Source organism: Zasmidium cellare, assembly GCF_010093935.1.
Source record: "Zasmidium cellare ATCC 36951 unplaced genomic scaffold M409scaffold_20, whole genome shotgun sequence".
Lineage (NCBI taxonomy): Eukaryota > Fungi > Ascomycota > Dothideomycetes > Mycosphaerellales > Mycosphaerellaceae > Zasmidium > Zasmidium cellare.
Genome location: NW_022986964.1, coordinates 27,136 through 42,932, shown reverse-complemented (window position 1 = coordinate 42,932; position 15,797 = coordinate 27,136). Strand labels below are relative to the sequence as shown.

The 15,797-nt window shown below is 51.8% G+C and overlaps 8 protein-coding genes across 8 annotated transcripts; 3 read left to right on the top strand and 5 right to left on the bottom strand.

Moving 5' to 3' along the window:
* Positions 1–118: 118 nt before the first annotated feature.
* Positions 119–1,323, bottom strand: M409DRAFT_23598 (uncharacterized protein; the record flags this gene model as incomplete). Its single annotated transcript, XM_033806857.1, has 4 exons — positions 119–809; positions 860–875; positions 933–1,050; positions 1,108–1,323. 4 exons carry the CDS (start codon positions 1,321–1,323, stop codon positions 119–121), a joined length of 1,041 nt encoding a protein of 346 aa, XP_033666755.1.
* A 720-nt stretch (positions 1,324–2,043) lies between these two features.
* Positions 2,044–3,516, bottom strand: M409DRAFT_66844 (uncharacterized protein; the record flags this gene model as incomplete). Its single annotated transcript, XM_033817125.1, has 4 exons — positions 2,044–2,165; positions 2,218–2,525; positions 2,571–3,273; positions 3,327–3,516. 4 exons carry the CDS (start codon positions 3,514–3,516, stop codon positions 2,044–2,046), a joined length of 1,323 nt encoding a protein of 440 aa, XP_033666754.1.
* Positions 3,517–4,222: 706 nt separating this feature from the next.
* On the bottom strand, positions 4,223–5,046 carry M409DRAFT_55244 (uncharacterized protein; the record flags this gene model as incomplete). The annotated part of the gene is made up of 2 exons (XM_033812948.1): positions 4,223–4,573; positions 4,627–5,046. 2 exons carry the CDS (start codon positions 5,044–5,046, stop codon positions 4,223–4,225), a joined length of 771 nt encoding a protein of 256 aa, XP_033666753.1.
* Positions 5,047–7,374: 2,328 nt separating this feature from the next.
* On the bottom strand, positions 7,375–7,926 carry M409DRAFT_23595 (uncharacterized protein; the record flags this gene model as incomplete). The annotated part of the gene is made up of 1 exon (XM_033806856.1): positions 7,375–7,926. One exon carries the CDS (start codon positions 7,924–7,926, stop codon positions 7,375–7,377), a length of 552 nt encoding a protein of 183 aa, XP_033666752.1.
* Positions 7,927–8,646: 720 nt separating this feature from the next.
* M409DRAFT_55242 (uncharacterized protein) lies at positions 8,647–9,180 on the bottom strand (the record flags this gene model as incomplete). Its single annotated transcript, XM_033812947.1, has 1 exon — positions 8,647–9,180. The coding sequence occupies one exon, from the start codon at positions 9,178–9,180 to the stop codon at positions 8,647–8,649; it is 534 nt and encodes a 177-aa protein (XP_033666751.1).
* A 580-nt stretch (positions 9,181–9,760) lies between these two features.
* On the top strand, positions 9,761–10,745 carry M409DRAFT_23593 (uncharacterized protein; the record flags this gene model as incomplete). Its single annotated transcript, XM_033806855.1, has 3 exons — positions 9,761–9,833; positions 9,888–10,561; positions 10,626–10,745. The coding sequence occupies 3 exons, from the start codon at positions 9,761–9,763 to the stop codon at positions 10,743–10,745; spliced, it is 867 nt and encodes a 288-aa protein (XP_033666750.1).
* A 428-nt stretch (positions 10,746–11,173) lies between these two features.
* M409DRAFT_55240 (uncharacterized protein) lies at positions 11,174–12,112 on the top strand (the record flags this gene model as incomplete). The annotated part of the gene is made up of 1 exon (XM_033812946.1): positions 11,174–12,112. The coding sequence occupies one exon, from the start codon at positions 11,174–11,176 to the stop codon at positions 12,110–12,112; it is 939 nt and encodes a 312-aa protein (XP_033666749.1).
* A 620-nt stretch (positions 12,113–12,732) lies between these two features.
* On the top strand, positions 12,733–15,301 carry M409DRAFT_66843 (uncharacterized protein; the record flags this gene model as incomplete). Its single annotated transcript, XM_033817124.1, has 6 exons — positions 12,733–12,806; positions 12,861–13,210; positions 13,328–13,540; positions 13,590–13,712; positions 13,766–14,292; positions 14,345–15,301. The coding sequence occupies 6 exons, from the start codon at positions 12,733–12,735 to the stop codon at positions 15,299–15,301; spliced, it is 2,244 nt and encodes a 747-aa protein (XP_033666748.1).
* Positions 15,302–15,797: the final 496 nt, after the last annotated feature.

Below are 15,797 nucleotides of genomic sequence, written 5' to 3'. Positions count from 1 at the left end.
CGATAGAGCATAAGTCTCTTAACTCGCCACTCGACGATAACCGCTTACTATACCTAGAGAAGTTTTCTTTGAAAAGTGCCGTTTAAGGGGTATAGATTTGGGAAGAGCGCAGTCTAACTCAACTCAACCCCTCCGTGTCCGCGATCCTCACAACATACTTCTTCCCATTATTCCTCCCCTCTTTTAAATCCCTTAACGCCCCCTCCACTCCATTTAACCCTCCCTTTCGTACCTCGAACGGCTGGGCTTTTAGCCAACCCTCCTCCAACCCTCGCCCGAAGAGTCTGAAGAAGACATAGCCGAAGTCTTTATCCCAGTCTCGAGTGTCCAATTGGGAGTGCACTCCTGCAACGCCTGTTCTGGATCTTTGGAGTGTTGAGGGGAATTCGCTGGCGTCGATGGGACGGAGATTTGTGATGGAGCCGTGTGGGTCGAGGACTTGCACGATGGGTTTCCAGCTGCCTTTTTCGCTGATTACGTCGAAGGCGTGTTTCAAGGATGTCTCTGGCAGGCTTGCATCTCTCAACGCCTGCTTGATACCAGCTACTACGCCCTCCGGCCCTACTCGATGGTCGATGATTGTGTCGCCTTTACTTCTGTCAATAAGAGTCTCAGCGTGCCAGGACGTCTTGCCAGCTACACAGATCAAAGGGTGGATGTTTGCTCGTTTGGCTAATTGAATGGCGTAGCAACCTACTGCTGACGAGGCGCCGTAGATGACAAGTGGCAGTGGACTTGAGACGGGAGACCAGGGCTGTGGGAGTGGTAGTCGAGAGAAGAGGGCCATGCAGGCTGTCATAGCGCTCAGACTGGACGTTCGTGAGTATTGAGCCTGTATCTGTTGAAAGTGCCGACTTACGGAATGGTGGCGGCCTCTGTAGAGTAGGTTAGCGATCGCCGTTCTCAATGTCCACGACGCATACTGAACATACCTTCGAAGCTAGTGTTCGGTGGAATATGAAACGACGTATACGCCCACGCCAACGAAAACTCCGCATACGCCCCATACGGCGTACTAAACTCGTGCAGCGCAGCGACTCGATCTCCCACCTAAACCCATCAGCCTCGCTAACACCCCTAGCCGCCTCAACTCTCGAGAAGACACACCTTGAACTCAACAACCCCCTCCCCAACCTCGTGGACCACACCCGCTATATCCTCGCCCTGATTCGCTTTAGTGCCGAATCGCTCTGCATACTTCCAGTCTTTGGGGTTTGCTCCGACGATGACTGTTCTGATCACGATTTGGCCTGGCGCTGGTTTGGGGATTGGGGTGTCCACGAGGGTGGCTTTGGGGCCAGCGCTGATCAGGATTTCTTTCATTGTGCTGCGGGTTGAGGAAGACATTCTCAGTGATAGAGGCTCTTGGAAGTGCTTGAAAGGTGAGGTTGGAGTGGTGCATTTGAAGGGGGCACTATAAGATGGAATTAGTAATGATCCAATACGAAGCGAAGCGGAATTTCGGAGGAGAGATCTGGCATTCGTTTCGAGGAGAGATGACATTGCATGAGAACTGTTTTGCAGAACGAAGTCATGGAGTGTCTTGACATCTTGCTGATGTGCTGAAGTTAGGAAGGCGTTATGCTGTTCGAAGGATGCGGTGGGCGAGAACGCCGAGAAGGCCGAGCTCGGAGCCTGGGAGAGGCGTATGGTCTGTGCTCCTGCAATTCATTCACTTACAGGGCCAATCTTTATTTCTCCACGTGAGGGGTAGGAGACGTTTGCCTCTCTGGTCTTATCAGTGACGTGGTGACGTTATCTTGCCCATTATTTACGTGTTACTTCGTATGTTGCAGCGGCGAGGAGGAATTGCGAAAACTGGCCCGATCTCCGGTTTTGCGGCGTAGGCTACGAGCCTGATAGAATCATGTGGACATTCCTTCAAGGGAAAGTCAAGCCGTTCTGTGTTACTACTGTTATTGAAAGCGTAAGTACGAGAATTGTCGGAAGCGAGGACAACACAAATGCCACGCCATCCTGCCTCTATTCCATTGAAATGAAAATGAAAATGCTCGTTACCCGTCGCTCGGAACAATGCCTGCCTCAAGCTGTTACTGCTGTCGACGCTTTCATATCCCGGTAGGGTGCTGTTTGTGGTAGCACAGAGTACAAGTTGATGCCAGCACTCGACGGAGCCTCACTGAGCTTGAGGTGATTCCAGCAGCCTGTCGAATGTCAGCAGGCAACTCTGAAGTGGATGTTGGATGTTAGTCTTGCCAGTAAAACCCAGATCCTCTCCAAAGAACGATTCCATCTGCTGCTCTGAGCATTCAACGCCCATCCCAGGTCCGTAGGTCGCAGCCTTCTTTCCGATCGCCAGCGCAATCATGGGAGGCACTTCGGGAAACTCGTGGAAGTCTGGCTCAACATTATCTCGTTCGTACAGCATCTGTTTGTGCACGTTCTCGGACGCGAGGAATCCCATGTGCATTGCTGCACCGCAGCGCTTGATGCCAGACCATTTGACAATGTCGCCGATGGCGTAATGTCGACCGTCGTTCTTGTGGCCTTCGAGGAAGCGGAACCTATACAGTGAGTACTGTTCGAAGTATAACAGGGGTAGAACTTACTTATTGTTGATCTTGACGAAACCTTCCTCGTCCAGACTTCTGGGTGGGAAGTAAGAGGTGCATGGTACTTGCTGCGATACCGCGTTGATGACATGGTTCGCCGTCACATGAGACCCGTCTTTTAAAGTGAGTTTCTGTACTGATGTCCCATCATCTCGTTGGGTAGTGGTTGTTTCTACCACTCTGCCTTTACCGAGAATCACCTCAACGCCGACCTCCCGCAATGCGTCCAAGCTGGCTTGCTTGAACTCGTCAGGTAGAGGCTCAGCAGATAGAAGTGCCTCTCGAGATTGAATTAGCGTGACTTTGGCAGATGGTTGCATGACCTTGAGCTCAGCAGCCATCTCAACACCGACAGCACCGCCGCCAATCACCACGATCCCATCTTTGGCGGCAGCAACAGCTTCGACGTGGTCTCCAGTCTCCTCAAGATAGCTGCTCTTCGTGAGCTGCTCTGGGACAACGGGGAAGCCTCTCTTCAGGCCCGTGGCTCCGATGAAGTAATCGTAGTGGTATTCAACCCTGTCGCCAGTCTTGGCGTCTGTCAACTGAGCTACCATGCGATCGGGATCGATCTTCGTGATGCTTCCTCTCGTCCAGCTGATGCTTGGATGTTGCAAGGCCGGAATGTCTTCAAACTTGCGCCAGAACTTGGGAGCGTGCTCTTTGGACGCGAAAGCCAAGGGGCACCCGATCAAGTGGACTGCATTGGAAGTCAGTATCCGTGTTAGGTGAAGTCATGTATATCTCACGCACGGTAACCATCTCTCTCGTCAACAATATGTATGTCGAGCGGGATCCCTTTCAAAGCTGCTTGGTGAGGCACATTGTTGGGAGCACCTCGAGGCGACTTGCCGAGGGAGAGATCGAGCAGGTTGACCACAGTAGCGATACCGCCGTATGCGCATCCAGCAACAAGAACCCTAAGCGGAGAATCGCCCACCATGATGATATAGCAGCAAGACTAAATGTAAGTACAATGGGACAAAGTAGGGAAGAGAAGCTGGAATAGGCAAATCAGATAAAGGCCGTCGAAATTTTATCAGATCTTCCTTCTGGCGGGAAGCGTGGAACGATTTCTGGGGGGTTACGTAACTGCCGATGTCGCTGCCGATGAGCAGACTTGGCGACATCCCGCGCCGCGTTCGCCAGGACTTCCTATCTGGGAAGGACAACGGAAGGATCTGCGGGAGATTGCGATGTGCGAGATAGGGGAGCGAGTGAATGAGCTTGCTGGAACTTCACCTTGTGTCAACTGACATGCATTCTACCAAGAATTTTGTTCCATTCACTTGTTGCTCTGGCTTATCGTACCTCGTCTATGAAAAGATAGGTCGAGCTCGCGGTCCTCCTGATGTTCCGTGGTAAAGGTGAGGGGCACGAAGGGACTGTCCCTCAAATTGATGAGCCGCGCCTACCGCTGCGAGGAATACGGAGGTACCTTCAGCAAACAGTACTCTCATCTTCGCCTTTTCCTGAGAGACTGATCTCGTCGATCGGATCTCAACTCAGGCCAGATCTCTCCGTGTACGAAGCTTGCTGTATGTATGGATTTCGAGAGAGAACTTTTCTGTCAGCCCTCTTTGTCTTCGTGCCGATATTCAACAGCATCTCTGCTTCACCGGGCTCGTCTCCACTCCTCGTCGCTTGCTTCAGTCTCCCATCTGCAATTGTTCCTCTTCTCCCTTTCCCTCGCTTTCGAAGTGGGCGTTTGACAGCTCTCTCATTGGAGAGTCCTTCTTGCTTTCGCCGGAACTGTCAGAGTCCTCCTCGCTGTCTGCCATCGCCCCTCCCAGCAGAACCTCGATGGTCCCGTCTTCTCCATAGCAAGTATCAAAATTGAGAATGTCCTCCAAGCTCAAATCCGAGGCGATCGCTTCGACTGAAACCGAAGGATACTCCAAGAGCTTACCTTCACTGATGCGATAGTTGTCGGGTATGAATGGTTTGGTGCTGCCTACACGCTCCCGCTGCTTGGAAACCGGGTGGGCTTTTGGATAGATCTGGCAGAACGTGTCAGTAAGTCCACATCTTCACTTCATCTTCGCCATCTCACATCTTCCAAGTACTTCTTGCCGTCGCGAACGCGAGGAACTTCTCTCACTCCGTAGAGACTGAGCGTGGAATTACCGTTGCCACCGCTCTCCAGGACCGCCCTCATCCAATCCTCATCAAGTCTGGTGCACAGCGCTCTGTGAAGAAGCCCATTTCGAACATCCAGTTTCTGCTCGTTCATATGCTGGTAGTTCTCAATTGCCAGCTGCTTGCGACCGCGGGGAACCTCTGCAGCGACCTCCATCCATTCATACTCTCGAAGCACAGTCTTGTACCCGCCCTCAAGCGAATCGTAGTTCTGTCTGCTGGTGGTTCTCGGGTGGCATGGACGTCCCGAGTCTCGAAACATCATCGTCTCGCCCCAGTTCCAATATCGGTCGGGGGTCAGAGGGCCGTCCAGTTCCGGTATCCAGACGTCCATTTTGGTGAAAGCTGAACCGTTTGAAAGCGATGCTCGTTGTTGTTCGAAGGTGGCGGCGACAAACGGAGACGAAGCGTGGTGGCGGCAAACAGTGAAGTCGTTTTGCACAGACCACGCATGTGAAAGTCGGTGAGTGAGGTTTCAGGTGAATTCTATGCCATTCTGTCGTGGAGAATGTAAATGATGCAATATTTTGACTGAAGAGCAATCAGAGTGTCCGACGATGATGATATTGTTGTTGTTATCCCGATGCCCGCCTTCCGCACAAGTTGATGGCACCGATGCCAGAAGGCACGCTGGGATAACGCTCCAAAGCTTCCGTATCGTCGAGGTGAGTTGGCCAGCACCTTCGCAATTCAATAATCAGTCCAAGTCAAAACTTATGATGCGGCGCGATACCTGCAGATGTTGTCCGAGACCGTTGGTAGCTGAGGATTGCTTGTACAAGTCACTGGGACGAATGCGAACTCTCAGACAACTGCAAGATCTGCCAGGTTTCTACGGCATCCCTTGGTTCTGGTTTGGTTCGACAGACTGAATGTGCGGCTCCAATCTCCTGGCTGCCCATATTGCTGACAAGGCGGGCCGAAGCTGATAATTTGTCCACCGACTTGGTTGACCCAACAGATACAAATGAGTAATGAACAAGCCTATGCCAAACGCCTCATTTTTGCTGACCAACCCGAGGTTTGGGCGACTTCCGCGGCAAATTGATGCTGGCGGTCAGTACTGTAGTCACAGCGCTTCCTCCTCCTTATTGTCACCCCTTCGTCCTGTTCAAATCCTCCCTCCTCGATTCACGACTTCCCGCACCACACACCTCCCTGGGCTGCAAGTATCATCACTACGCCCAACTCAAATCTGGTCAACATGGAACCACGAATCACACTCGACGACCTGCCTTCCGACTGGTTTGCGCAGTTTGGCTAAGACTACATTTCAGAACTCCGCAAACAGATAATCGACGACTATACTGGAGGCAGGAGAGTAGTGTTCTGGCGTTTTCCTCCCGGGCATGATCTGCGAATGACGCCCGAGAAACTGTCATCTCCTCTCGAAATTCAGGTCGCACTCCGACTGTACAATGCGGCAACATTTGGCTACACTCTCGAGACGACCAAGATCGAGAGGGGCGTTCGTGTCCTAACAGTACCCAGGGAGAGAGAAAGCTGTCAAGACGTACACTCACAACGCTGGCTGACCGAAGCGTTCGATCAGTGGAACTCAAGCATTCCAAAGGACATCAGGCTTGAAGGGAAGTATCCTTTCGCTCCTATTCGCCTATCGCATCAGGACACTTTACAGATTAGCGACTGGGTGGGACTTGGTGTGGCAAGCAATCTGAATTCCTCGCAGAAGGATCGGCGGCGCGAAGTAGATCTGCCAATACAGTACTTTTGGAGCAGCACCGACAGATGTGTGATCTCGTACATCGTCGAGCCCTTGGACCTGCGCAGCTGGAAGATCACCATTATCTGCACTACTACTTCCCGCAACGGCACAATATGCACCCAGTTCTACCACCTTTGTGCCGTGCTGTGCTATTGATTGCGACCAGGTGGTTGAATAGCAATAGGAGAGTTCTGATGGTCCTGACGGGCGACAACGGGACGTTGATGGGCCTTGCACCCACATTCGATGTCATCCCGGACGAAAAGATATTTGCATGCTGCGGTTCGACGGCAGTAGAAGTGTCCCTCACAACAGCCCTTCAATTCATACGAAAAGTGGATTCCGAGGAAGAGAAAGTGAAAGATGTCTTACGCAGCACCACTGAAGCGCGCCATGTGGCAGTGGAAGAATCAATCTGTGAGGAGGCAACCGAGCTAGTCCAGAGCCTGCCCTCGGAGAATCGTCGCAGCAGAGAATTTCCCGACGAGACTATGCAGCGCCCCCTCAGGATTGTTCTCAAGAATTTGGGAATACAACTGGCGACGTCTCGATAATGGGGTCTCCCATGCTTGACGTAGGCATGTGGGCAAGAACACCACGGTCAAGTAGTATGTGGACGTAGGATACTATGCTGCAGAGGCCTTCAGCTCAACTTTGCCTCTCTCGGTCAGTAGCCACCGGTCGCTGGGACGACTCTTATCAACACATCGTCTCTTATCTAAGACAACAGGCACTGGGCAAACTAGGTCTTGTGTATCGCCTTAACCAAGACTCATTGAAAGATGCCAACTGCTTTAACAGAGAATTTGAAATTTCGATGCTGCCCCTACGATCGATACCATGCGCTGTCTAAAGGCTATCTGGATACACTCAAGTCAAGCATCGGCTGGCCACAATGTTGCTGAGCGTTGGCCAAACAACAGCTGTCCCTGCGTGCTACGTGGAGAAGGCTTGAATTGCCCTTACGTAGTGGAAGTCGATGTCCGAGGAGATCAAGGGCGCCAGTCGCTTCAATGTCGGCGTCAACTTGTTGGTGACGTTTCCAGCAAAGTCAGCCGTGTCTGATCGGAGCGAGATGAGGGTGCTCTGAACGATGCTGTCCGCCGATTGCCCGAGGATGGCGTTCTGGAAGCCGGGCTGTTTGGAGACCAGCAGATCCAAGGTCGAGTAGATTAGCGATTGGAGGCCGGTTACAGCATTGGCGACAGTTGCGCTGTCCGAGTCACTCAGAGATGAGGAAGCTGCGGCGTCTTTGGCAGATTGCTGGAGTGTTTTGTCGAGCGTGTCGGAGTCGGCCTTGATTCCCAAGGCTTGCAGAGTGCTTCCCGGCCCCCCTGGAAATGCTTGGACGTCATCGTGGACCTTTTGGAGTTGCGTCTTGATGGTGTTGATGTCGTTGAGGATGGTTGTGGCGTCTCTGGGTATGATAGAGGCGGCCACGGAGGTCGCAATGAATGCCAGAGTCGTTATGATCTTTGCTGTCTTCATCTTTACGGCTTGCTCTGCGACGTTGACGAGAAGACGAGGGATAGTAGAGGCAGATGAATTGGCGACTTGGTGGCAGGTAGCGATCGCACTCTAACAGCTTCCGACTTCACAAGTCACAATTGACAATCCGAGGACCGCGGTCATGAAGAGATGCGTCAAAATACTTCAACTTCTCCTCTTCTTTGTACAAGGATGTTGGATCAGGCCCTGAGAGCTGCGAGCTGCACGACGCTACCTTGCAGCAGACGAAATCTTGTTATATGCAATATGTAGGTCTTTTGTACTAGCGGTACAAGCGCTAGTAGCGCTGCGTGTGACTGATCATCAAGCTTCACCGAGCTTGGCTTCAATAGCTGAACTTTGGATGGAACTAGGGGCTGGAAAGAACAACCTCCTCCACAATCGTGAACTTTACAAGGAGCTTTAGTAACGGTTGGGAGCAGGGGCACAGAAAATGCGGAGAAAGTTTTGCGGGCGGTTTAACGATAGCGAGCGCAGCCTGTGCCGTCGCTGACATGTGATCGGCCTTGGCGAACTGGGCATTCGGCCATCTTGGGAGAAACAGAACGTAAACAATGTGCGAATAGTACGAGCAGCTCGAAGATTCCAGAGTACAGATGCGTTTGGTTCTATCAAAGCCTGCTAAACACAGTGTTGCTTGTTCGTTGCCAGCAGGCCGCCAAAGTCCCGCAGTCCATGCATTCGTTTCCGCAGCAAACATCAATTGGGCTTCCCACCATAAGCCGTAATCGCACTGTTGAAAGAGTTATCGAGATCTGCCTGAACCGCCGGAGCAAGAGCCTTCTCAATAGGAGCCAAGTTATCAACGATAGCCTTGCCGAAACCATCCGTGCTCGCCTTCAGCTGGTAAAGCGAGCCCAGCACAAGCGGCCCCAGGTCGTCGAATGTCGGGGCCTTCGCGGCAGTGTCGCTGAGTGTGCCCTTGACTGTCCCCGTAATACTCAACAGTGCTGCGGCAACGTTGAAAGATCCAGGTTCCCCAAAGTTGCCAGACGCTTTGGCGAGAGTTGTGCCTTGTTCGATTTGTCGGTACAGGTTCACGGCATCTTGTTGAACTTGCAAGGCCCATGGCAAGCCTGGAGTCGAGCCGTTGTAGTTGTTCACGTCGCTTCGCAATAAGCTGGTGTAGTTTCCAATCACTGCGATCTGTGTCTGTACTGCTGCAGCATCAGCAGCGACGAGGGTGATGGTGGTGCTGGCGATCAGGCAGATGGATCCGATGGAGAGCTTCATGGCGGTGGTTTCAATGGTCTGGATTCGGTGCAGGGGAGTTGTCGTGGGAATGTAGCTGAGAGTGAAGCCGTCTCCTACTTGAACATATGCAACAATAATATCGTCCAAGATGCCGAGATTCTTCAAATGTCAATTGCAATATACTCGGTGCGAGCGGACAGCCTTTGCGCTAGCGCTCAAAATCTGCAGCTAAAGTGAAACAGCCTTGCGCCGGGTGACCCGCTTCCTTGAGCGCAGTGATCAGCGAACATGGGGAAACTCTCGCAAAGTACCGCCTCCGCTCGATGTATAGCTGGGTGGCCGCTGGAATAGCAATCCTCGGTAGGAGCAGAGATGCAATGTCTGCTATTGGCTCGTATGTGAGCAACATCCGTCGGTTCGACAGGCGAGCATTACCTCGTCGCTGCAGACTTTGACTTCAAGGAACCCCACAGGTCGGGGGCTGCTCATTGTAACGGGCAGTGCCAATGGCGTAGATGTGCCGACTTGAGGGGAGAACAGCGTCATATAGTCACAGCCCAAGCTCTTCCAATTCCGTCGCTCTGTAGTACTCATCCCTCGTTGTTTTGAGCAGACCAAAATGCTTCTAACGTCGAGGCTTTCTCTTGGATTGGCGTTGAGCCCAGTTGCCAGCGTCTTTGCTCAGACAGCAGGTATGGACTCCATAGACTTATCTTCGCAACGAGATTCTAACAAATGAAACACAGTGTCCAGCAGTGTCTTCGACAACATCATCCACTACACATCGTATGCCGGTGCAGCATACGCTGAGACATGTCCAACCCTGCCCTTTGGCTCGACTTTAATCTCGACTTTGAACTACACGAGCACCGACACCAAAGCAGTGTTGTTTCATGAGCCATCCTCGAACCAGGTCGTTCTTTCCTTCCGTGGCTCAGCCTTTCCCCGGAATCTGGACCAGGACTTCCTTTTCACTTTGACGCCTTTGACCATCCCTGGCACCTCATGCTCTTCCTGCGCAGTCCATCAAGGATTTCAAAACATCTACAGTGCCATGGCCAATGATGTTTCCACCGCCGTATCCAATGCACTTGCATCGTACGCAGGTAGCTCTTTGATCGTCACCGGACACTCCCTCGGTGGAGGACTTGCCGCTCTTGCAGCCGCGTCGTTAGCAGGTCAAGGCCACCAGCTTACTGCATACACTTACGGCGAGCCTCGGAATGGCAACCCTGCATTCACCACCTACATCAACAGCCAAGTGCCCAACTACTACCGAGTGACACACTACAACGATGGAGTCCCGCAGATTCCTCCTCCGCTACTCGGCTTCCAACATCATGGCACTGAGTACTTCCAAAGCCTGCAGAATGGCAATACGGCTTCATCGACTCTGAAGTGTGCTGGAACAGATCCTACCGTAAGTCACCTAACCTCCTGTTGCCACACGCTAATTAGAGCTGACTTCTCTACGCTTCTCACAGAACTGCAACGCAGCTCAAGATTTTGGCAAGGATCCGATCAATGGCGCACACATTGCTTATAGCAATTTCGTTGTCGCTGGAGTCCTCTTCAACCCAGCTTGCGGCTACACCGCGCCGTGAGCCTTGTTCACGAGGAGGCATTCGTATATAGAAATGAAACATGTCATCACTTGAGACGAATCAAAGTATATCACATCAATGAATTGAAGGACCTCAACTTCCAGGATCTATGCTAGCTCCTTCCTCAACCACTCTCATTGCTAGTAACGATAGAGGTGTCCCATTGACACCCTAAGTGGCGGCGTCGACAGCATTACTGCTGAGATATAGGAGAAGATGAATACATTGCCTTCTCACAACGCTCAGAATTGGCTGGGCGCACCGTATGATCTAATCGGGCGCAGCTCTGTCCTTTTAAGGAAGGTCGAAGTTAAAGAGGGATCACAGAGCAAGTGCAGAGCTCTCTCGACTTTCAGCTTGACGACTTCGACTATTCATCAACCGCATTTCCGCTGGTGAGCAGGGCAATTTCGGAATGATAAGATGCAATGGCTCCCAATCCGACTCAACGCATCTACATCTTCGACCAGCCCAGGACGTGCTCCATGCTTCTCCAGCGCCTGCTCTCCCAACATCCACAGCTCGGTCATGTATTTCACCCATTCAGCGCATCGGCCATGTACGGTAAAGACAGAATTCATCTTCTACTGAGATCCCGGGATCCGTCCACCGATGCTCATCAGGATAAGCTGGCAAACGACGCTGGCATGAATGGCCTGACCTATGCAAGCTCAGAGAGCGATCTGAAATCCAAGGTCGAAGCTATCGAACGAGAGGGGAAAATCGTGTGCCTCAAAGACCACTTAATCTGCCTCATGCGTCAGGACTTGCTGGTCTCCCGGGGCGAGTCATGGTCGGGGGAGGATAACCCCGTACGTCGATTCTCAGAGGAGTTCCTGTTATCCATCCGCCATCCTATCTTCCTGATTCGTCATCCAGGTTTAATGATCCGCTGCTTCTGGGAATCGCAGCAGGATATTTTCAAGCTACGATCAGACGACGACATGTTTGTTGCTTTGACGACGCTTCGATGGACATCGATTCTCCACGATTGGTATAGAAACCATGGCATTGATCCTATCGTTATCGATGCATACGATATAGTATACAACACAACCAAGGTCATGGAAACAGTTTGTGCCGCAGTTGGTATCGATCCAGAAGGCGTCAAGTATGAATGGCCGGCTCAAGATCGCGTGGACTGGTCGGAGGGGCGCATGGCCAAGACATTCTTGTGGAAGTTGCAGTGCTCCACTGGGGTTCAGCGAGAAGACGGGAGTGCTGGAAGGGATGAATTCGACTTGGAGAGTCAGACTGAAAGATGGGAGGCCGAATGGGGTCACGAAGTCTCCCTGCAGTTGAGGCATAGAGTAGAGGAAGAGTTGCCGATTTATGAGCGCATGAAGTCTCGGGCATTGAGATTTTAGTACAGTCTTCGTTTCCGATGCCGATGTAGAAGAAGGCTGGGAACGGTCAAGTTCGCGATGGAGAGATGAGAAGAAAGATGCGATGCACAACATCTTTCCGAGAAATCAGTCGACAAGCAAGTGCTCCTGCGATTTAGTTGACAGAGTTATTGGCCGGATATGTCGTGTGATGCCGGAGAAGGTGCAAATAATGGAAGCTGTGCCTTCCTGAGCTCATCCGACCTGCTAGCAAAGTGACTACGCAGCCTGATAGTCAACACTCACAATGCAACCTCGCAATCCTCTTGCTTGTGCACAAGAAGTCAAGATACGTGGAAAAGACGGCCCAGCTTACCCCTTGCTCATTTCGACACCGTTGGGGCAATTGAAATCCTTTTCATGACTGTCGGATGAATCCGACCACCAGCGATGAACGCTCCGTCGGCCGGGATCGCTCAGAAGGATTCAACCATATATGCCGAAGGTATTTCTCCACTCATAGCAACTCACATGAGATCTGTATCATTATGAATACATTAAGCGTCAGGCTCAATGTCGTGCGGCAACATCTGTCCAGACAAGTCCATCTCAAGCAATCTTCCAGCAACTATGCGACAACCTCCTCGTACGGACCAATACCCATGAGTCGACATGACCGAGATGCATTCATCGACTACGCACGGCTGGATGGAAACATTCGGAGAGTGAGGGATAAGTAAGTGGACCAACTAATGTGCTGGACGAGGACAATTCATGTTGATCTCAACAGGCTGAAGCGGCCATTAACGTACAGCGAGAAGGTTCTCTACAGCCACATCGACAACATCGACGAAGCGGACATTCGTCGTGGCGACTCGTATCTCAAATTGCGTCCGGCTCGAGTCGCTTGCCAAGATGCCACCGCCCAGATGGCCATGATCCAGTTCATGTCGGCTGGTCTGCCCAAGTTTGCTGTCCCCACCACAGTTCATTGCGATCATTTGATTGTGGCGAAGGATGGAAAGGATAGCGACTTGACCAACGCTGGTGAAGCGAACAAGGAGGTCTATGACTTCTTGCGTAGCGTCTGTGCGAAGTATGGGGGCGGATTCTGGGAGCCAGGTGCTGGCATCATTCACCGTGAGTTTCCATTTATTCATTCCCATGCATATTCGTGACCCAGCCAAGCTATTGAATAGTGGTACTGGGTCGTTGGTGTGCACGGGGAAAGGTCATAAAAGCCTGACATCCTCCTAGAGACCGTCCTCGAAAACTACGCCTACCCCGGCGGACTAATAATCGGAACTGACTCACATACACCCAATGGAGGCGGGCTTGGCATGGCTGCCGTTGGTGTGGGCGGTGCAGATGCGGTGGACGTTATGTCTGGGCTTCCTTGGGAATTGAAGACACCGAAAGTCATCGGAATTCGATTGACCGGAACGCTCAGCGGGTGGACAGCCCCGAAAGGTAGACGAAGATGATACCCGCCTGTAAAGCGCTGTGCTGACCTTTCAAGACATCATATTGAAGCTAGCAGGACTATTGACTGTCAAAGGTGGGACTGGAAGTATCGTGGAATACTTTGGCCCAGGAGTAGATTCTCTTTCTTGCACTGGCATGGCCACCATATGCAACATGGGTATTTCCAGATCTTATCGTGCTCTTACGAACAGTACTGATGACTCCACATAGGCGCAGAAACAGGTGCAACGACATCCATATTTCCGTACACCCAAACTATGGGTCGCTATCTTCAAGCAACATCCCGTAGTTGGATAGAAGAGGGTCTTAGGCCGTGGCAGCACAACTTGCGAGCGGATGAAGGAGCTGAATACGATCAGGTGTTGGAAATTGATCTGTCCTCGCTGGAGCCTCATATCAACGGACCCTCGACGCCTGACCTTGCCACACCCCTTTCGAGCTTCAAAGAGGAACGAGAGAAAAGCGGACAGCCAAACGAATTGAGCGCTGGTCTTGTCGGGTCTTGTACTAACTCGTCTTTTGGAGATCTCAGCCGGGCGTCGTCGTTACTGCAACAAGCCATCGACGCGGGCTTGAAGCCTCGTGCGCCGCTGATGCTATCCCCAGGCAGTGAGAACACAAAGCGCACGCTCGGTGATGCGGGAATCTTGGACGTCTTCGAAAATGCAGGCACGACGTTACTTGCCAACGCATGTGGACCTTGCTGCGGGTCTTGGGATCGTACATCTGTGCAAAAGGTATTGTATCTAGATTGTGCCGTCCACAAAGCCGCTCATTGACCTTTTCCAGGGAAGCGTCAACTCCGTAATCACATCTTATAACCGAAACTTCACCGGCCGTCTCGACGGTAATCCAGCCACGGCCATCTACGTGGCGTCCCCTGAAATGGTTGTCGCTAAGTCGATAGCTGGCAAGCTCGATTTTGATCCCACGATTGACAGCATTCCTCTTCCTGACGGAACAGACTTCAAGTTCCAGCCTCCCCCTGCGGAGCTCCTCCCACCAAATGGCTACGTCCAGGCTGACTACGTCCTCACGAAACCACCAGTCGACCCTCGTCAAGTGGAGATTGCGTTATCGCCCGATTCGGATCGTATTCAACTTCTCGAACCGTTTAGGCCATGGTCTGGACACGATTACGAAGATCTCCCTATTCTAATCAAAGTGGAGGGAAAGTGTACTACAGATCACATAACGCCTGCAGGGCCTTGGTTCCGCTATCGAGGACATCTTGACAACATCTCCAACAACACCCTCATTGGAGCCATCAACGCGGCGAACAAGGAGGTCAATACTGTCCAGAATGTCTTCACCGGCAGATGGGATGGAGTCTCAGCTACTGCACGAGAGTACAAGTCACGAGGCCAACAGTGGGTTGTCATTGCGGATCACAACTATGGCGAGGGCTCGTCACGAGAGCATGCGGCGTTGCAACCCAGATTCCTCAATGGCGTAGCAATCATCGCAAGGTCATTTGCTCGAATCCACGAGACCAACCTGAAAAAGCAAGGGATGTTGCCGCTCATATTCGCCAATCCCGCCGACTATGATCGCATAGATCCGAAAGACCGCATTAGTCTCAACGGACTTGCAAGCGTCGGCAAAGGAGAGCCCGTGACCATGCTTGTTGTCAAAGAGAACGGTGAAAAATGGACCATAGAACTCCAGCACACGTTCAATCCAGAGCAATATGAGTTCTTCGTCGCAGGTAGCGCGCTGAATTTGATGAATCAACGAAAGGGTTAGTGACACAAGGTGCTGGATTTTGTGCAAGATTTACAGGAAGATCGACAAGTTGCCAATCAATGGGCCCTGTCGGAGAATTGGTTAGCAGATGACATTCCTTGTCCTGTGTAGTTCCCTACCTGGAAGACCATCGTCCTCTCTACAATCCTCCACCCGACCTGTGTCCTCACGAGGATATCCCGATACTGGCCGTACGCAGTTGCAATCTGGCCTTCGTACTGACCCATCCCCATATGTGTAGCCGTAGTGTAGGTTAACGACCTCGCAGTCCAGCTTTCAAACAACTCAATCACCTGCGTGCCCAAGGAGTGATGTGTTGTTACTTTTGCCAGTGAACGTTGAAGTTCAGCCTCTATCGTTGCAAGGGGGAACAAATCCGTCAATCCTGGTGATGAGTAATTTGCTCTTGCTTGTGTAGCGAACACAAGTCCGAGGTCTTGAAACACTTTGCCATCGACGCACAGCGGGTAGATTGCTAATGTGTTTCGAATTTCTT